At 35.3% G+C, this 18,029-nt stretch overlaps 1 protein-coding gene across 2 annotated transcripts in view; it reads right to left on the bottom strand.

The window, feature by feature from the left end:
- npas2 (neuronal PAS domain protein 2) overlaps nt 1-18,029 on the bottom strand; it is a 117,504-nt gene that overhangs the window by 29,238 nt on the left and 70,237 nt on the right. For both annotated transcript variants that reach the window (XM_056457636.1, XM_056457637.1), the window contains exons 2-8: nt 13,630-14,032; nt 13,462-13,518; nt 12,745-12,899; nt 10,164-10,255; nt 6,786-6,875; nt 4,274-4,397; nt 889-1,002 (exon numbers count right to left, since the gene is read on the bottom strand). In XM_056457636.1, the coding sequence (XP_056313611.1) occupies nt 889-1,002; nt 4,274-4,397; nt 6,786-6,875; nt 10,164-10,255; nt 12,745-12,899; nt 13,462-13,518; nt 13,630-13,703 (706 nt within the window). In that variant the 5' untranslated portion in view covers nt 13,704-14,032. The remainder of the gene's footprint in view (nt 1-888; nt 1,003-4,273; nt 4,398-6,785; nt 6,876-10,163; nt 10,256-12,744; nt 12,900-13,461; nt 13,519-13,629; nt 14,033-18,029) is intronic.

Here is an 18,029-nt window from a genome sequence, read left to right as displayed (position 1 = left end):
TCTCTGCAATGACTCAAATAACTTTAATAAAGTCATCTGGAATGACAAATAAAGTGTTCTTGCAGGACTCGCAGAGTTCATCAAGAGTCTTTGAATTCATCTTCAATGCCTCCTCCTTTATCTTACCCCAGACTTGCTCAATAATGTTCATGTCTGGTGACTGGGATAGCCAATCCTGGAGCACGTTGACCTTCTTTGCTTTTAGGAATTTTGATGTGGAGGCTAAAATATGAGAAGGAGCGCTATCCTACTGAAGAATTTGCCCTCTCTTGTGGTTTGTAATGTAATTGGCAGCACATATGTCTTAATACCACAGGCAGTTGATGTTGTCATCCACTCTGCAGATCTCTCAAATGCCCCCATACTGAATGTAATCCCAAACCATGATTTTTCCTTTACCAAACTTGACTGATTTCTGTGAGAATCTTGAGTCCATGCGGGTTCCAATAGGTCTTCTGCAGTATTTGTGATGATTGGGATGCAGTTATACTACTTTTAAAAAAACTTAAATAAATGCAAGTCTAACTGGAAAAATGACTAATAAATGTTGACTAATGACTAATAAATGTTCGGGCTGTGGTTTTGAATGTTTCCTGTTCATTTCAGTTCCAAGATTCTTCTCATTTGCAACTTCTATATTAGTAAAGACATCACCTCACAATGACATTCTACATGCAAATCAAGAGACAGACCAATAATTCCAACATAGGCAAATGCTTCCTCCTCATTAAATCCCTTCCTCAAGCAAATGCACAGGAAGAAACAAAATGCATGCTCAGGCTTATCAAATCACAGACAGATTTACAACTATACATCATTTATTAGAATCTTGGTTTGCGCTGAATGAGACACAGGTGTTGATGCAAAAATAAAAAAATAAAAACCCACCATTATTATGAAACTTGAAATCTCCAACAAATTTGACATATTCGTACGTAGGCGGTTCTTTCGGGTCAATGTTCCCCCTCGCTATATGACAGCAGAACTCGACATGCGTCTCATCTGAAAGAAAACAGAGTGCACAGGGAGACAGTTAGCTGCTAATAAAACAGCAATTCAGATTGTCTGGTGAACAGAGCAGGTTGACGTTTTAAACTGCAGTCTGTAAATTGTACCTCTTTGTCGCCATCTCTGTTTGAAATCTGCAATTGCAGTCAAATGAAGAATGTTTGCATGGCTTGAGTCGCATGTTTAGAGGAGTGTGTGTGGTTGTCAGTCACTATGCTGCTGTATATACTATACTTCACAATCACAGATTCTACATGTTGAAGCCGATTAATCAAAGGTGATTTTCATGCACATTTTGTCAGTAAAGCCGGTTAGTAAACCTCCAGCATGTGAGTCGTAGTTTGTTCAGCTCTACAAAAATCGGTTTAACAATCAAGTTCCATTTAATCTGTCCATTTTGTCATTGAAACAAAAATTCAGTGATAATAACTCTATTATTATATAGGCTTTATTTAGCAAATACTGCATCTGAAATTACCACATTTAATAGCATGGCTTTATTCATCATGGTTTTTGCTTCCCTGGCAAGATGTGCATGACAATCACATCTTTAATCACCCAGCCATAATCCAAATAGGCCTTTCTAAGGTGGAAGAGAACTCAAACGGGTTTGCAAGTTAAGAAAACGCATGGAAACAAACAAACAAAATTGAGGAAACATCTTCATCAATTTAAACAGTAAACACAAATTCTCACAACACATGCAAATATAGAAACATGCTGCAAATAGTGCAGCCCACAACAGAAATATGCCAAGGGACACCAAAAAGTCACAATCCTGTCTGTTTTCTGTTTAAAGCTAGCTGTGATGTTGGATACCTTTTGTTTATGGTTGTATGTTTCCTTGTTGTTTGTCACATTCGTCACTTTTTGGGCACTGGCGACACATTTCTGTTGTTGTCTGGGCCAGTGTTTTTCTATTTGTATGTGTTGAGCTCTATCAGCCACCATACCTTTCACCAGATAATGTCGTCTCAACAAGTAGCATGTCTGCCACTTTAACCAACTAAATAAAATAACCAAAGGTGTACTTAAACTAGGCTAGCCGAACTGTGCCCAGGCACGTTTGACCCCCATTTCCCGGTTTGTTTGACAAGTGTGAGTGCTCCGACTTAGCCACAGGTGCGGTTCAGTTGGCCGGCTCTGGCCCGGTTGGAAGAGGTGTGCTAGAGCGCAGGTTCGGTTGGGATTTACCGCGGTACGCTTGTAGTGTGAGTGCAAAGAGCACCTGTGCGCCAAACTGAAGATGCGACGTCACTTTTAAGGCATATATAAGTTTCATATGCATATATTAAGCATTCTTACTTTTCAATTAACACAAACTATTATAGTTTATTAAAGATGCGACCCCCTGGCTGTATGTCAGCTGCACCTTCAACAAATCTCCTAATACCTGCAGACTTTCATGAACATTTATGAGCGTCAAAAGTGGTGGATCTGTTCAGCAAAAGATTTGACTTTGTGTCACTGCATATTAAACGACTTAAAATAATACGAAACAATATAACTAAGCCAGTGGTTCTCAACTGGTTTGGCCATGGGACCCACATTTTTGCATGGTCATCAAGCCGTGACCCAAATTTTTAGGAACTATAATATAATTTTAGGAATAATAATTCATTTGTATTTATTTGTTAACATACACATGTAGTGACAGATAAATAATAAGAAAATCACCAAGACTTACAAATAAACAATATTTTATTGCTGTCATTTAACAAAATGTATGCACTTTTGTGAAGCCCTCAGCTCTTGGAGTCATCTTTGAAAACAGTCCACAGGTTTGTCCTTGCAACCGGGCTGTTTGGTTTCTAAATGTCATTTTAATTTAGAAGGTTTCATGCTCTCTTGTGAGAGCACCTCACTAAATATGACACACTGAGGTTTTAAGCCTTTGTTTGTCATCAATAAATGTAAATCCATACTTTACATATTCGTGGTCGTACTTGTGCTTTGACATATTTGTTGCTATAAAAAAATTAAATGTCACATGTCAAACGGTAATTTCAAAATAAAAGTCCAGTATAACAAAATAAGTTAAAAAATTAAACTTTTGTTGTTTTTTTGACCACACACTTCGCAACCCACTGAAAATGTTCCCATGACCCACTTTTGGGTTGTGACCCACCAGTTGAGAAACACGGACTTAAGCAATCTCCATTGTACGGAGCGAGAGCACTTCTCTTCTGTTGAACTGAACAGTCGCATCGTCAGGGATGTAAGCATGCTGAGGCTCGGAAGGCAAAATGTGCAGTGTGAGAGCAGGCTGAGGGGAGAGGAAAGAGGGGACAATTGCATCTGGGCACGATTCAAGGCAACTGTGCCTAGTGTGAGTACACTCTAAATAACGGTTGATGGCTCATATCACAAAAACGCTAATTATTTTTGTTATGCTTTACTCGAAAGCTGTTTATCTTAACATTATCGTTACGCAATTATGTGTATTTAGTGTGTATTAGCATTATCTGTAGATTAAAATTTCTCTACAGTCTAATCTTTAATGGTCATACCATTTGAATTTCATATAAAAATAAACTAAAAGAATAATTATGAAGGCTATAAATGATCTGCCACCTGCTGCTCCACACATAGCCTCATATAGCCTACTAGCCGGGAGTCCTTCTGTATGTATACAATTGTGACCAAATGATGAAGGGTGGCAAGCTCATACTTCCAGCGAAAACCTACCAGTGCTACTCAAATGAGAAACCATTATTACAGGCTTGCTATTGTAATTCAGGGTTAGAGTAATGTTTTTGAACACTTGCTTGTTTTCTATTAGCTCAAAAATGAGTTTTGAATCATTTTAAACCAAAAAGTTAGACACTGCAGCTTTAATGTTCTGCTATGGCTGTGGCCTTAGTGTGACTTTCATGATTCTGAAGTACAGTAGTGAGCCAAAGTGTGTGTTTATGTATACATGTTGCGTTTGTTTGTGTGCATGTGCTTGTGGTTGTGTTTGACCAGTGAAAAAGGTGCTTGTTGTGATTGAGATCAATAAGTCAGCTCTGACCATTTTTTTTTTACCAGTATGTCCCAGTATTAGTGTGTGTGTGTGTTTCAGGGATTGAGGTCAGGGTAAGAGCTGTATGTGGGATTATTAGAGTGTGGTAACAGATAATCTGTGTTACACTGCACACACGGAGCCTCTATAATTAGCCTGGAGTGTAATTATAGAGCACAACACAGCCAGCCAATAAGACGGCACACTCTTTCACCATATATCTGTGTTTTCACTGTGTGTGTTTATGTACAGTTTACTCACTGCTGTTGAGCAGGTCTACAGTAGAAGGCTCTGTCAGGAGCATGTGTGAAGACAGGAGTTTATACACATCTGCGTGCTCTCGCTCTGGCAGGAAGTTCAGGATGTTCTGGTCCACCATATCTGACTGAGACACAGCAATGTATATGACAAAGTTACTCTCTTCCAGAAGGACTACACTGTGCACTACATTTCCCACAATGCATAGCACTTACAGTACATACATAACATATCACAAAACTAATTTAAGATTGTTTAGTTGATAAATATAATTATTATAACTATTATTATTATTATTATTATTATTATTGTTATTGTTATTATTATTATACTTATTATTAAAGAAGTCTTTATTATTTTTAATATTGTTGATGTCATTATAATGGTTATATTATTACCATTATCAGTGGTTTTAAGTATTATTATTATTATTATTATTATTATTATTATTATTATTATTATTATTATTATTATTTTATATTTATTATTATTAGTTTACATCATTTATTTTTAATATTGTTGTTGTCATCATAATGATTACAATTATTACCATTATCAGTGGCTTTAAAATATTATTATTATTATTATTATTGATATTAATAATGTTATTATTTATTATTATTTTTAAAGAAGTCTTTATTATTTTTAATATCGTTGATGTCAATATAATGGTTATATTATTACCATTATCAGTGGTTTTAAGTATTATTATAATTATTAATAATAATAATAATAATAGTAATAATGTTATTATGTATTATTATTATTATTATTTTATATTTATTATTATTATTTTACATTATTTATTTTTAATATTGTTGTTGTTATAATGATTACAATTATTACCATTATCAGTGGCTTTAAAATATTATTATTATTATTATTATTATTATTATTATTATTGAAGAAGTCTTTATTATTTTTAATATTGTTGATGTTATCATAATGGTTAATATTATTACCATTATCAGTGGTTTTAAAAAACTATTATTACTATTATTATTATTTTTATTAAAAATAATAATGTTATTTTTTCTTATTATTATTTTACAATTTATAGACGTCTTTATTTTAATGTTGTTGTTATCATAATGATTACTATTATTACCATTATCAGTGGCTTTAAAATATGATTATTATTATCATTATTAACGTTATTTATTATTATTATTATTATGATTATAGAAGTGTTTATTACTTTTTATATTTTTGATGTCATCATAATCGTTAATATTATTACAATTATCAGTGGTTTAAAGCATTATTATTATTATTATTACTATTATTATTATCTGTTAGCCATACAACATTCAAAAGACTATACTGTACTTCATCATAACAAAAGAAAAAAAAATTCTGGTTTTATTCTTCAAACAAAACCTGAAATTATGAATTTATGCCTCTTTTTGATGAATCACTCATTGTATCTTTAATTAGTAAATAACTAGAAAATCAGATAAAAAAGTAATTAATTATAATGTAATAAAGCTATATCTATCCATCCATCCATTTATCCATCCATTTATCCATCCATCCATCCATCCATCCATCCATCCATCTATATATCTATATCTATATATCTATATCTATATCTATATCTATATCTATATCTATATATATATATATATATATATATATATATATACATACATACATACATACATATACACACACATATATACACACACACATATAATATATATATTTTATATATAACTATAAAAGCATTAAAATTGAAAAACACAAATACTACACAAAGCTAAATAATAGTTCAATAGAATGATAAATAGTTCTAAAATAGCATTTACTGGGACTGTTTCCCCTTTAATCAGCATGCCGTTGAAATCATAAGAGTATTAGCACAATCTCAGTACATCCATAAAGGCCACGCATGACCTTCGGTGGCACCTGAGCTCAGCTTGTTCTGTTACTCAATAACAAAGGCCCGTTAAGCCCTCCGGTCTTCTTTAGGCCAAAGGTCATGAAAGGTTTGACACCGAGAAAACGAACCATCAGTGTTATCAAACCGCATTTGTGACCCACACACAGCAGGAACTGATCTAATGTCAAAGTTTGGAAGGCAAATCCCATTAGACTGTCAGTATGCCATCACAGGTTGAATGGATTCTAATGCATTTCTAAGTTAAGGGGAGTGGTTCAAGTAATTATTATTTTCCCCTCTGTAATAAATGAGAGAACTTAACTGCCAATAAGCTTCCACTTCAGTTTTGAGGATCTCAGAAAAAAACATCTCCATGCATAATATTATGATTTTCAGATACTGTACAAACATGATAAAAAAAAGAATATATGAATATAAGCCTGAGGATGCTTCTTAACATCCTACAGAAAGCCTGCTGTGTGGGCTGTTTATTCTATGTTTAGAAAGATTATATTACTAATAACACGAGTTAGACGATCATAATAGTGAAGGTCATTTTATGAAATGTGATGCATTATATCAAGTTTACTTTACTCAGTCGAGCTGAATTTATTGCATTGGAGTCTCACTTACCGGCAGATGGCCAATGAGAGACGAGACGCTGTCAGATACATATATGATGTTCCCATCTGTGGTAAGAGCTATTAGAAAACCATCCAACGCCTGCCGTAAACACACAAAATGATGTCGTAAATGAACAGAAATTCTCATAACATATTGTTGTAATCAAATTCAGGAAAAAAAAATGTTTGGGTAAAACAAGCAGGGGTCACCAACCTTTTTGAAACTGAGAGCTACTTCTGGGGTACAGATTAATGTGGAGGGCTACCAGTTTAATACTCACTTCTCAAATAACAAATTTGCTCAATTTACTTTTAATTATATCTTATTATTAATAATTAAGGATATTCATCTATGTGAAGACACTGATCATGTTAACGATTTCTCACAATAGTTGTCAACAATGATTTAACAAGGTAGGAAACAGAGAAATATCAATATGCAGCACTTTATTTCTATAAATCTCATTTACATTTTCAAATGAACACTTCTACAATATTTTCACTAGCCACCGACAATTTTTAACAAATCATGCACAACAATGCACCATGTTTGTACAGATTATCAATTGTGTAACATAAATCAATTTTCAGACTTTACTGAATTTATCACCGAATCTACAGCATATTTAACATAGCCCACACTCTTCTAACCATTGGAGTTGCCTCGAGTTGGACATTGGAGAGAATGGAGATTACAACCGATCTAGTCTTTCAGCACAGGTTTGCTTTCCTGTCTGAAAATGCCTTGTTTTTCTAATCAAAAAATATGTAGCTCTAAATGAGGCTTCGGTTGCTTTTTAGGGGGTTTGCACTGATCTCGTGAAAAAAGACTACTCTTCCGGACTTTTAGAGTGCTACCCGGTGCGTAGTTAGCATGGTAACGCTAGCTTGCGTGACACGTTCTGAAATGTCTCTCAACATTGTGCCTCTTTGCCGTTGCCAAATAAAGTAAAAAAGAACTCTTCCTCCCATTCACCATGAAAACTATGTTTTTTTTTCTTTTTTCTGCCATATCATCTCCTCCCCTTTACTGCACCAGCAACCACTGCAGTGGAGACCAGCTAGCTAATATGAAATATTTTTTTAAGTTTTTTATATATAACTTAATGTCATTTTCAAATCTACACTAATGCAAGTGTGATTTAAAAAGAATAGCTACAAAAAATATGAGATGCAGCTTACTGGTAAGTGGCGCTATGGTGAGCTATTTTTAGAACAGACCCGTGGGCCACTCGTGATCATCGCAGGCTCGCGGGCACCATGTTGGTGACCCCTGCTTTAAAGGAACACTCCACTTCTTTAAAAAAACTAAATAAAATAATATAAATAGGCTCATTTTACCCCTCCCCACAAGTTAAACAGTATATTTTTCCATTTCTGAATCCATTTAGCTGATCTTCGGGTCTGATTGGAGCATTTTTAGCTTAGCTTAGCATTCATTATAAAATTGGATTAGACCGTTAACATCTTGCTTGACTGTTCTGTGGTTATAATACACTGATGAAACTGTTGCTGCTTCCTGTTATCAAAGTCCCTTTAAGATTGGTCTTTTCTCTCTGCGGCCATATTTGAAACACTTCTCAGGCAGTATGCTAGGGCATGGGGAATGGGGAAACATCAAATTCTCCTTAACTGTTTGCCAAGCTTACTATTAAATTAAATATTAAGAATCACCAATAAAATTGTCTCTTGAGTTTCGTTTCTAAACGTTCGAATCAAAGAAAATGGCCATTTTTTTCAGGTTGCCTGAGCTAATGCGCATGCGCACTCAAAAGAAACGAGATCACGACACCAACCTCATTTATGGCCGTTCTACACATTATCATCCTCTGAATAATTATTGTCAGATCGCGTTGGTCTTCTGAAGTAATCCACAACTTGGTCTTGATGATGAATCTCCTCCAGAAATGACAGTGACTCTTTGTTTACAAGTTTGTGGGCGTTTGATTAGTTGCTGCTGTCATGTGATGTGGGTTTGACAGGATGGATTGTAAGGTGCGTTCGTTTCAGTTCAGTTTCAAGTGCACTTGGTTAATTTAAAAGTACAGATTTCAAGCTTTATTTGGATATATTTCTTATGTCTGTGAAGCAAGTATTCGCTGAGATTCCAGTGCGTTTGTTGACCACCAAACTGTCATAAAAGCACACGTCTGGTCTGAGCTTCTGCCTTTGAGAATTGTCAGACAGTGATGTATGATCGGCTCCTGTACTAGTAGACAGGGCTTCATTCGCCACATTGAAAAAAGTTACACTTTTCCCTATTCAAAACTATACGAGTGATGTGACTTGTGTATTCTATAGTCTTTGCCGTTATTAAAAGAGTAGTTTTACACACATGACAATTTGCTGTTAATTTACTCGAGTACCAATTTAGTTTTTTCTTTTTTAAATATTTTCTCTGACTCTCAGTAGTCATCAATTCCCAGTAGTCATCGATTTGCACCATATTTTCAGCTGTTAAGCACATTTTATTTAATACACTACTGAAAGAAAAATGTCACCTACATCCTGGATGGCCTGAGGGCAAGTAAATTAACAGCATTTAGTATCTCTTTAAGAAATAGCTTACACAAAAAACTCTGTCATTATTCAGTGAATGGCTGAGCTAAATTTTATGTGTTGTTTTTGTTCCCCCATACAAAGAAACATCCATTTAAATCAATTTGCAAGATAATTTCTTCATATTGAAGTTCAGCATACCGGTCATGGAAAACCCAAGCAGCTGCAGAATGTTGTCTATCAGGCTCTTGAGGTTACACTGTTTTTTTTTTCTCCATGTTGTTTTTATGTAACAAGAAGTAACTGAAGGATTCCCCAAGCCATAACATCTTCCCACATCACTGCTGCTAAAAGGCTGAATCATCAGACTTGCACCTTTGACAGTCTGAGACTGGGAACTGAGAAGAGCCAGAGGTTGTTTTTGAAAGGAAGTGTTCATGTGTGAATGTTTCCTTAATACTGGAAGCTCACAGGACAATTCAGAAAAATGCCCCATAAAAAGCTCAACTTCCGGGTTTCAGGCTACAGGAATGCAGTTCACAGACTGACTGTATATTAATATCCTGTATTTCTGCATCATAAAGCATTTTCATATCCTGTATTTTTCTTCTTCTACATAATTTTAAGTATATTCACATCCTGTATTTCTACTTCTTGGTTAAAGCTAAATGTGTATGAATTTCCTTGATTTGTAAAGTGTTTTTCTTTCAAGTAGGCTACACAGATGAGCCTGAAGCTCTGCTAGAAGGCATCTCATAGCCTTGCAAAGTACATGTGTTGACAGCAAAGTACTTAAGATGTGCGCATGAAGTGTATCGTACTGTATTCCCACAAGGCTACAAAAAACTGACGCTTTGAGGCAGATATGACCATTAAAAAATTGCTTTACCTCCAGCATTAACTGGGTGAACTCCTCGTTGCTGAGGAAAGAAGGCTTCCAGTCCTGCCGGACCTCACAAGACTCTGTTTGCGCCGTGATCTCTGGAAAACATCAAACAGCAGGAAAACATTTCGGAATGCTGTGAGAACCTGATTGTGGAATTCTGCGAAAGGCATTGCATGGAACGACTGAATATGGACAGGAATGGAAATCAAGCACTGTGGAAGTGTGAGACTGGTGGAAGTTGAAAATGGCACTGGAACTGTTTATAGGAGCTGTGAAATGTGCTGCCAGCAAACGTTCTGCCGACGGCCTGACAGCTGTGCCCTGGATTCAGACAGGAAATGGAACCGGGCCCATTGGAGAGCGGCTCCTGGCACACAGAGGTGTTGGTAGTGACACTCCCTGGAGATCGCAGGAGTTGGCTCCTCCCACCGAATGCAAAATAGTATTCTGTTCTAAAATTAACAAGCGGGTAAATAAAATCTCAATCTGTTTCTTGGCAGTGATAGCATGACGTCGCTGATGTGAGATGGCCCAATCAAATGAACTCCAACTGTCTAAACAAAACGTCTGCGACTTGTCTGTCTTCTAATGAGGTTTACTTCTCTACTTCTCTGGAAAATCAAGTTTATCTGAATGCCGAAAGGTGTTTTTACTCCAGAATTCCAAGAGACCACACATATGCAGAATATTCCTTGCATGCACAAACATGAGGAACAGAATCATGATTCCCGTCTTCGTGATTTTTGTGCCAGTGAGAAATGAAAACCAACTTGTCTTGTGTAAGACGTTATGAGTGACACATAGTCTTGGGTTTGTTTGTTACTTTTTCTATTTTATTAGCATGTATGTATGGAATGAAGCTATCATATAATACATTGAAAACACAACCTTAAAATTTATTCAAATTGGCATGTTAGACGATAAGCATGTGTGATACTGGGAAAATTTGCGATGTTAATTATTGCAATAATTATATTTCTTGTGCTATAACATTTCCCTAGAGAAATGCAATGTTTATTTAGAAACTGAATGATCATACTGAAACAAGCAGGTAATAGATATACATTTTTAATTTCAATTAATCTAATTAAGACAAAAAACTGGTGTAAACATTAGACTTTAAAAGGAGCACTCCAATTTTTAAAAATAGATTCATTTAACAACTACCCTAGAGTTAACCCTTTCACGTGTACGATCACACCGGTGTGATTAGCCTTGGCTGGTCTCTGAAGTGTACAATCACACCGGTGTGATTACAACATCCAGAGCGCACGTCATCAACTGCTAAAATTCAAATCTCACAGCACGTACTGAGGCACAGAAAGAGGTGCACAGTGCTTGTCATAACTCACAATTTATCCATGCTTTCAATAAAAAAAAAAACATTTATTTTATAGCTCAGACATTCAAATACACCTAACTACAAGCAAAACATACCACTTAAAGTTTGTAAAATACTTGCGGATGTCTATAGAGATGGAAATAATAATTGTTTTTCAATATGATTGGACAATGTGCTTTATTGACGTAAGATGAGAATTTAATGAGAATTAAACAGACAGTGCACGTCATTATTGATGATTGTTCCCATCCCTTAAATATAAAATTTCAGCTCTTGCCATCAAAAAGACTTTTTTTCGGCAACCTCAAGTACAGAAAAATGTGTATAAAAATTCCTTTGTGCTGACTGCTATTAGAATTTTAAATACTGGGTTCTAAGTATGTAAAGGGTTTTAAATAAAGTTTTTAATGTGATATATATGATGACATTGAATGTATTTGTGTTGCCTGTTTTTTCTATGATGTGTGTAATGTGAATGCTGATGTAGTTGTGTGGTGAAGCTAAGCAAAGATAAATTTCCACTTGTGGACAATAAAGTAAGTAAAGTAAAGTAAAGATATGCACTGTTTATGTTACTAGAATATTTGCTCTAATCCTCTCACAGATGAATAGTTGCTTACCTTTATGTTCTAAGAAAGAAAATTATAAATAAACATGACGTAAATCCAGCAACTCGGATCTCTCCTGTGGTTGTTGCTAGAAGGGATACAGCTGCGATTGGAAGTTAACGAGAAGTATTTATATTATGTTTTATAATTCAGCTGTATGCAATCTTCAGCTGTATCCCATTTAGACTTCACCTGCTCTTGCAGTGTGGTGAAGTCTAGATGGGATACAGCTGGGGATACTCACGATAATATAGCATAAATTTTGTGGCACTGTACAACAAATAATATTTTTCCATTACCATGAGGGTTGAATTCAGGGTTAAGGTAGCGATAGACGCTAATAAATTAATGCATAATTTAATAAATAATATAATTTTTTCTCGTTAACTTACGAGATATTTTAAATTTCTATAAACAACCTATGTATGCAACACACAATGCTTGGGATATAAAGAAATTTTTTTTGCACTTCTCTGTGATATAGATATTACATATACTATTATCGCGATAAAAACATTTTTGGAATACATTGTTTAGCTCTATCAGACACCAACATAAATTCTATAATTTCATCAGCAATAAAAACATTTAGATACTGACAACTGAATAATTTAAATCTGATATCCTCCCTGACCTTTCTGTTTCTGCAGGAAGTCGATGGTCCTCTGCAGGATGGTGGATTTGTCCATCTTGCGGGGGTGACCTTGACCCTGCAGCATTGTACACAGCTCCTTGATGAGAACATTGAACTGGTCTCGCCTCTTTTTCTCTGATTTGTTCCGGGACGCCCTGCATTGAAAGAGAGGAATGGACAGAAATAAATTTCTCCCTTGATGACTTTACAAGATATTGAAATTGTGTATATCGATGGGAACTGCTTTACAGCTGAAAACAGATTATTACTACACAAAAATATGCAACGGAATAAAAGTGACAATTTATGTATAATTTAAGGCCCTGTGATCTAAAACCCCTGCACTGGTAGCCATCTTTCTGTATTATTTTTAATAATACAATTATTATTAAAGTTATAATTGACATTAATATTGTTGTTACATTTTCTCAGTACTTTTTTCAGTGCAAAACATTAAAAAAGTACTCCCATTACAAAATAGATCCCATCAACCCTTACCATTTTCTTTCTGCTGCTTTCTCTCTAGACACTCTTTCATAAAGAAAATCTATTATATTGAGTGAAAGTGCGAAGAGCTTTTAGAGGTGTGATTTCTTTAAAATCTCTGGACACAATTAAAGTTCACAGGTTTACAGTCTAATGTGAGACTTTTATTATTCGACATGTCGCAGAATAACTTGCACTGTGAGCATTAAGAGTCAAAAAACACACACAGACCTTTTTGCTCTATCCTTCTCATCTTCGTCCATTAAATCATCCACACAACTGCTTGTGCTGCAAATACAGAAAAAAACTATTTGGCATCTCACAGAAAAACACAGCATGGCAAATGAATTACAAATGGACAAACACGACAAGCGTATCAACACATTAATGTAGACTCACTCCCATTCCCTCCGGCTGGACGGACAAAGGCCCCCAAACTCCGAAAGGTTGTCCATGCTCACTCCTTCTCCCATTCAGGCTGTCTGCGAAGGCTGGCGTGTCCCATTCGCGTCTTCTCCACTCAAAACACCCACAGAAATGCTAATAGACGCCGCACGCTAACCACCTAATCCTAGTGGTTAGCCACTACTCACAAATCTCTGATGGCTGGCTGCTGGCCTACTGATGATTGGCAGCCGATAAGATGCTGAGGTTATGTCCGTATGGCTGGCCAGAGTTTAAATACCAAAAACGAGCATATATCATCAAGATATTGTGACTCCTGAGTTGCAGCCAAAAGTGCTAATGTACATTTGCATTGAACTTTCTGCCTTCCTGTAGACAGTGATGGAAACAGCAGAATCTGTGGGGGAAAATAAAAAGAGGGTTTTAGTTTGGACTAGTTTTAAGGTGCGTCCTATATCGCATACTTAAACACTATTCTACGCCATTTTGTAGTATAAATAGTGTAAGTAGTGCGTTCACATTGACAACTCTAAAAAAATAAATAAAAAATAAATAAATAAAAAATAAATAAATAATAATAATAATAATAATAATAATAATAATAATAATAATAATAAGTGCACTTTAAATACCCAGATGATGCACTTCTTCAACCATTAAAAAGAAGTGTGTTTTGTTGGACACTTCACACACTCAGCAGTCGCTGCTTTGCTCATGCACAGGAAGGGAGCTCATGTTGGATTACCTTATTTATTTTTGGATTGTGAAAGCAAAATACTCCTACGAGAGGGATTTGTCATCTCCTCCCGATGCTGAATATAGTTATAAAGTACTCATGGCAGGTATTATTTGGTAGTTTGGTCATTTATTTCGCTAATTTGGCAACTCTCAAACATCATCAGGGAAACAGTTTGATTTCTGCTTAGTAAAAAAAACATTAGTGTTCCTTTTGGGACTCCACTCCATACATGTATGCTGTTGAGTGTGTAAGTGCATAAGTACATAGTGCATAAGTGCATAGTGTATAGTGTGCCATTTGGGACGCATCTATAATCATTTTCAGATGTATTTATAAACATAAATCAATTAATTCTTCAACTTGAAACATCTGGTAAAAGTAGTATCAAGTTGGCAACGTGCCAACTTAAAACAAAAGCTTTTTATTAGCTGAAACTCTGAAATTGGCTGAAATTTATTTTTTTAAATATATTTTTATTCATTTTCATTTTCAATAATATATATTTTCCATCATCCGGTGGACTATATATGACAAATAAATGAACAGTTCAGTATACTGTACAGTATTGCTGAAAATGGAACTACTGGAGTAACTGGTAAACCTTTCCTTTTGTGCCCCTTTAAATGTCTGGCGCAAATTAATAATCTGTTTTGTACATAACAAGGTTCAAAGAGTGATTTTTAATTAAACTGTATTTACAAACTCTGTTGTTTAAATACCCCAATAAAAAAGACCACCATTAGTCACAGATTCTCTCTCATTCTGTCTCCCTCTTTGTCAAATGAAGAAAACATTGGCACCTCTCCAGATACACTACATTTTCACTAAAGGCAGCGGGCTGTGTGCCCAGTGTTCAAAAATCAATGTAAACAACAGCAAACCCTCCAGATGATTAATACGTTATATGTTTAAATTAGATTCTTAATTCTAGAAATACTATTCAGATAATTAAAACTAAGAAGCCCCACCAGATCATCACTTAAAAAAACATCCATGACAGCTAAAATAAATGGTATAAATGTGCAAAGCATTCGATAATATTAATACATCTATCTAAGACAGTTCATTTATTTTTCAGGTGATACAATTAGCCCTCAGCCACTAAAAGACATGGGCCAGTATAAGTTTCTGACAGTATGATAACTTTGGATAACAATAAAGTTTCACGCTATTGTGATGACTGCTCTAATATATGTTCCTTTTAAATGTCTGAGTAAAAAAACATGACATTTTTTCCTCCTTTGAACTTAATATATTTTATTTTAGGAAACATTTTATATATTTGGTAACAGTAAACATGTCAGGCTAAAATATTAAAATATATCATTGACTTTTGCCATTTCATCAGTTTCAAAAACACTGATTTCTTTACACCACATATTAAAAACACATAAAACCCCCTGACATATACCTTAACTACTGTATAACAAACATTTAGCGGTTTTAGAACCTTGAAATTTCCAAACCGTGGTAAACCTTGAAACTGGTTATCGTCCCATACCTAGCCACTAATATACAAACTGTAACACTCTCTATTAAATTTAATTTATAGTAATTTGTAACAAACACACTCAGCAGACAATTTATAAGGCACAATTTTCTCAAGTACCATTTAATGAAAATATCTAATTACCCAATAACATTGCAGCAACTCAATGTATTGAAAAATGTATGGTCAAAACGATCTGCTAAACTTCATCAGATTGGGGAAGAAAGATAATTTAAGTGACATGGTTGCGCTAGAGTAATTGAAGTGCCAGGGCCACGCTAGAGTTTGAGCATGTGAAATTCTGTTGTACGACACTGCGAAAAGGGGCGGGATTAAACAAGATGATTAGACATTTAAAAAAAGTGACGATTGGTCCATGTTTTTACATTTGTCCAGAGAGGTCATGTTTTGATCTTAGATTGGTCTCACCCAATCAAGTGATGCGATTTCGCAGGTCAGAGTTCACTAAGCTTAAATTTTGCAATACGGCGAACTGCAAAACTTGTCGTACAAGTTTGCGTTTCCAGTCAGACATTCGGGTGCGTATGAATGGAAGTCTCTGGGGTGATAAGTCTAAAGTGACTGCGGCTTTTGTGTCTTTGATCAATTGTTATTTTAACACATAACCAGATAATGGTTCAAAATCAAAGAACAGCAAGCAAACTAACATTAAAGCATTATTAGCAAAGGCTCACCAAAACTAGATGATTAAAAATAAATAAATAAAATTCCTGGTCTGATGAGCCAGCATTTTCACTGCAACATTTGGCTTTGGGGACACAATTTGTTTTAAACATCATGAAAGCATTGATCCATACTGTCTTGTATCAACCTTTCAGTCACAAAGTGGTTGTGTAATCCTGTAGGCAGGGGATATTTTCTTGGCACACTTTGGATGCCTTATTACCAACTTAATGTGCCAAGTTGAAATCTCAAACTGGCTTCTTGACAAAGCAGTGAATTCTCTATACATAAATGTCCATTATACAATCACTAGATCTGAGTCCACATAGACCATTTCAGTGTGGCCATGTTATCAAACTATTTCATAACTGTAACAAGAAGCAATAACAAAGCAAACATAACTTAATGTTAAAACAGCTATCATAACATTATCAATATGTGGCTCTTTTTGGATTCTCAGAAACTATAGAAATTAATAATGTGAAACAGGAAATACGCTTGGACCATTGTTTTTGTTTACATCCCTCAAAATGGTTTATAAAGAACCTGCGAGATGTGCTGAAACAGGAAATTTATGAACGTGCAGCCGACAAATCTGCAGGAACCGATGTCAGAATGAATCAAAATATCTGAGAAATGTTTCTAGTCCCTTGTAGAATCAATGCCATGAAGAATTAAGGTGAAAGTGGTCTAACCTTGTACTAATCCAAAGTATCCAAAGCAAAGTGTTCTGTAAAGTAGACAGCGAGTAAAATTGATAAAAATTCACAGGGAAAAGGAATAAAATCAGCAGATGTTAACAAATACGTAAAAATCTGATGCATTTTCATCATTCCCTCATCCAACTTGCCCTTAGCTTGCTTACACACATCACTCAGAGACATCTACAAATGCACAAGAGCCAGTTTATCATGTAAACCTACACACTTATGTCTCATTCAATATCTACCCGCACTTGTTTCTCACACCAGCTTTAACAATGATAAAGATTTGGGTGTACCTGAGTGGTTTTAGCTCAAGTCTAATTATAGACGAATCAGCTGTAAATCTCCACCTTAATCCAATCAATAATGACGGCAAGAGTCAAACTGAAGTGCTTCTTACTCACTTTTATTAATTAATTCATTAAACATGTTGAATGCAATGACCGATGACAAATGACCGAGAAGTATTGTGTTGACACCTAGGCTTAAATGTTAATTCAGCGCTGGCACAACCCTCAGGAAACCGTGCATCGGCAAGGAGTGCCATGACCTAGAAAGTAGGACATCTTTTACAACAACTTCTTTTATGATTCGACACAACAGACGAGGAGAAAGGGAGAATGTAGGAGACAGATTTGAAAAGTATATTAGAGAGTGAACAGAAAATGTGTGTACTGTGTGTGTGGGAGTCTACAAAGAAATCGGCCAATGAGGCATGATTACCGTATACCTGTAAATCAACTTTTGTCTTCCACTGACACAACTGCTTGCCAGCACA

This window comes from Danio aesculapii, chromosome 5 (assembly GCF_903798145.1).
Source record: "Danio aesculapii chromosome 5, fDanAes4.1, whole genome shotgun sequence".
Lineage (NCBI taxonomy): Eukaryota > Metazoa > Chordata > Actinopteri > Cypriniformes > Danionidae > Danio > Danio aesculapii.
This window is presented reverse-complemented; position numbering and strand designations above follow the sequence as displayed.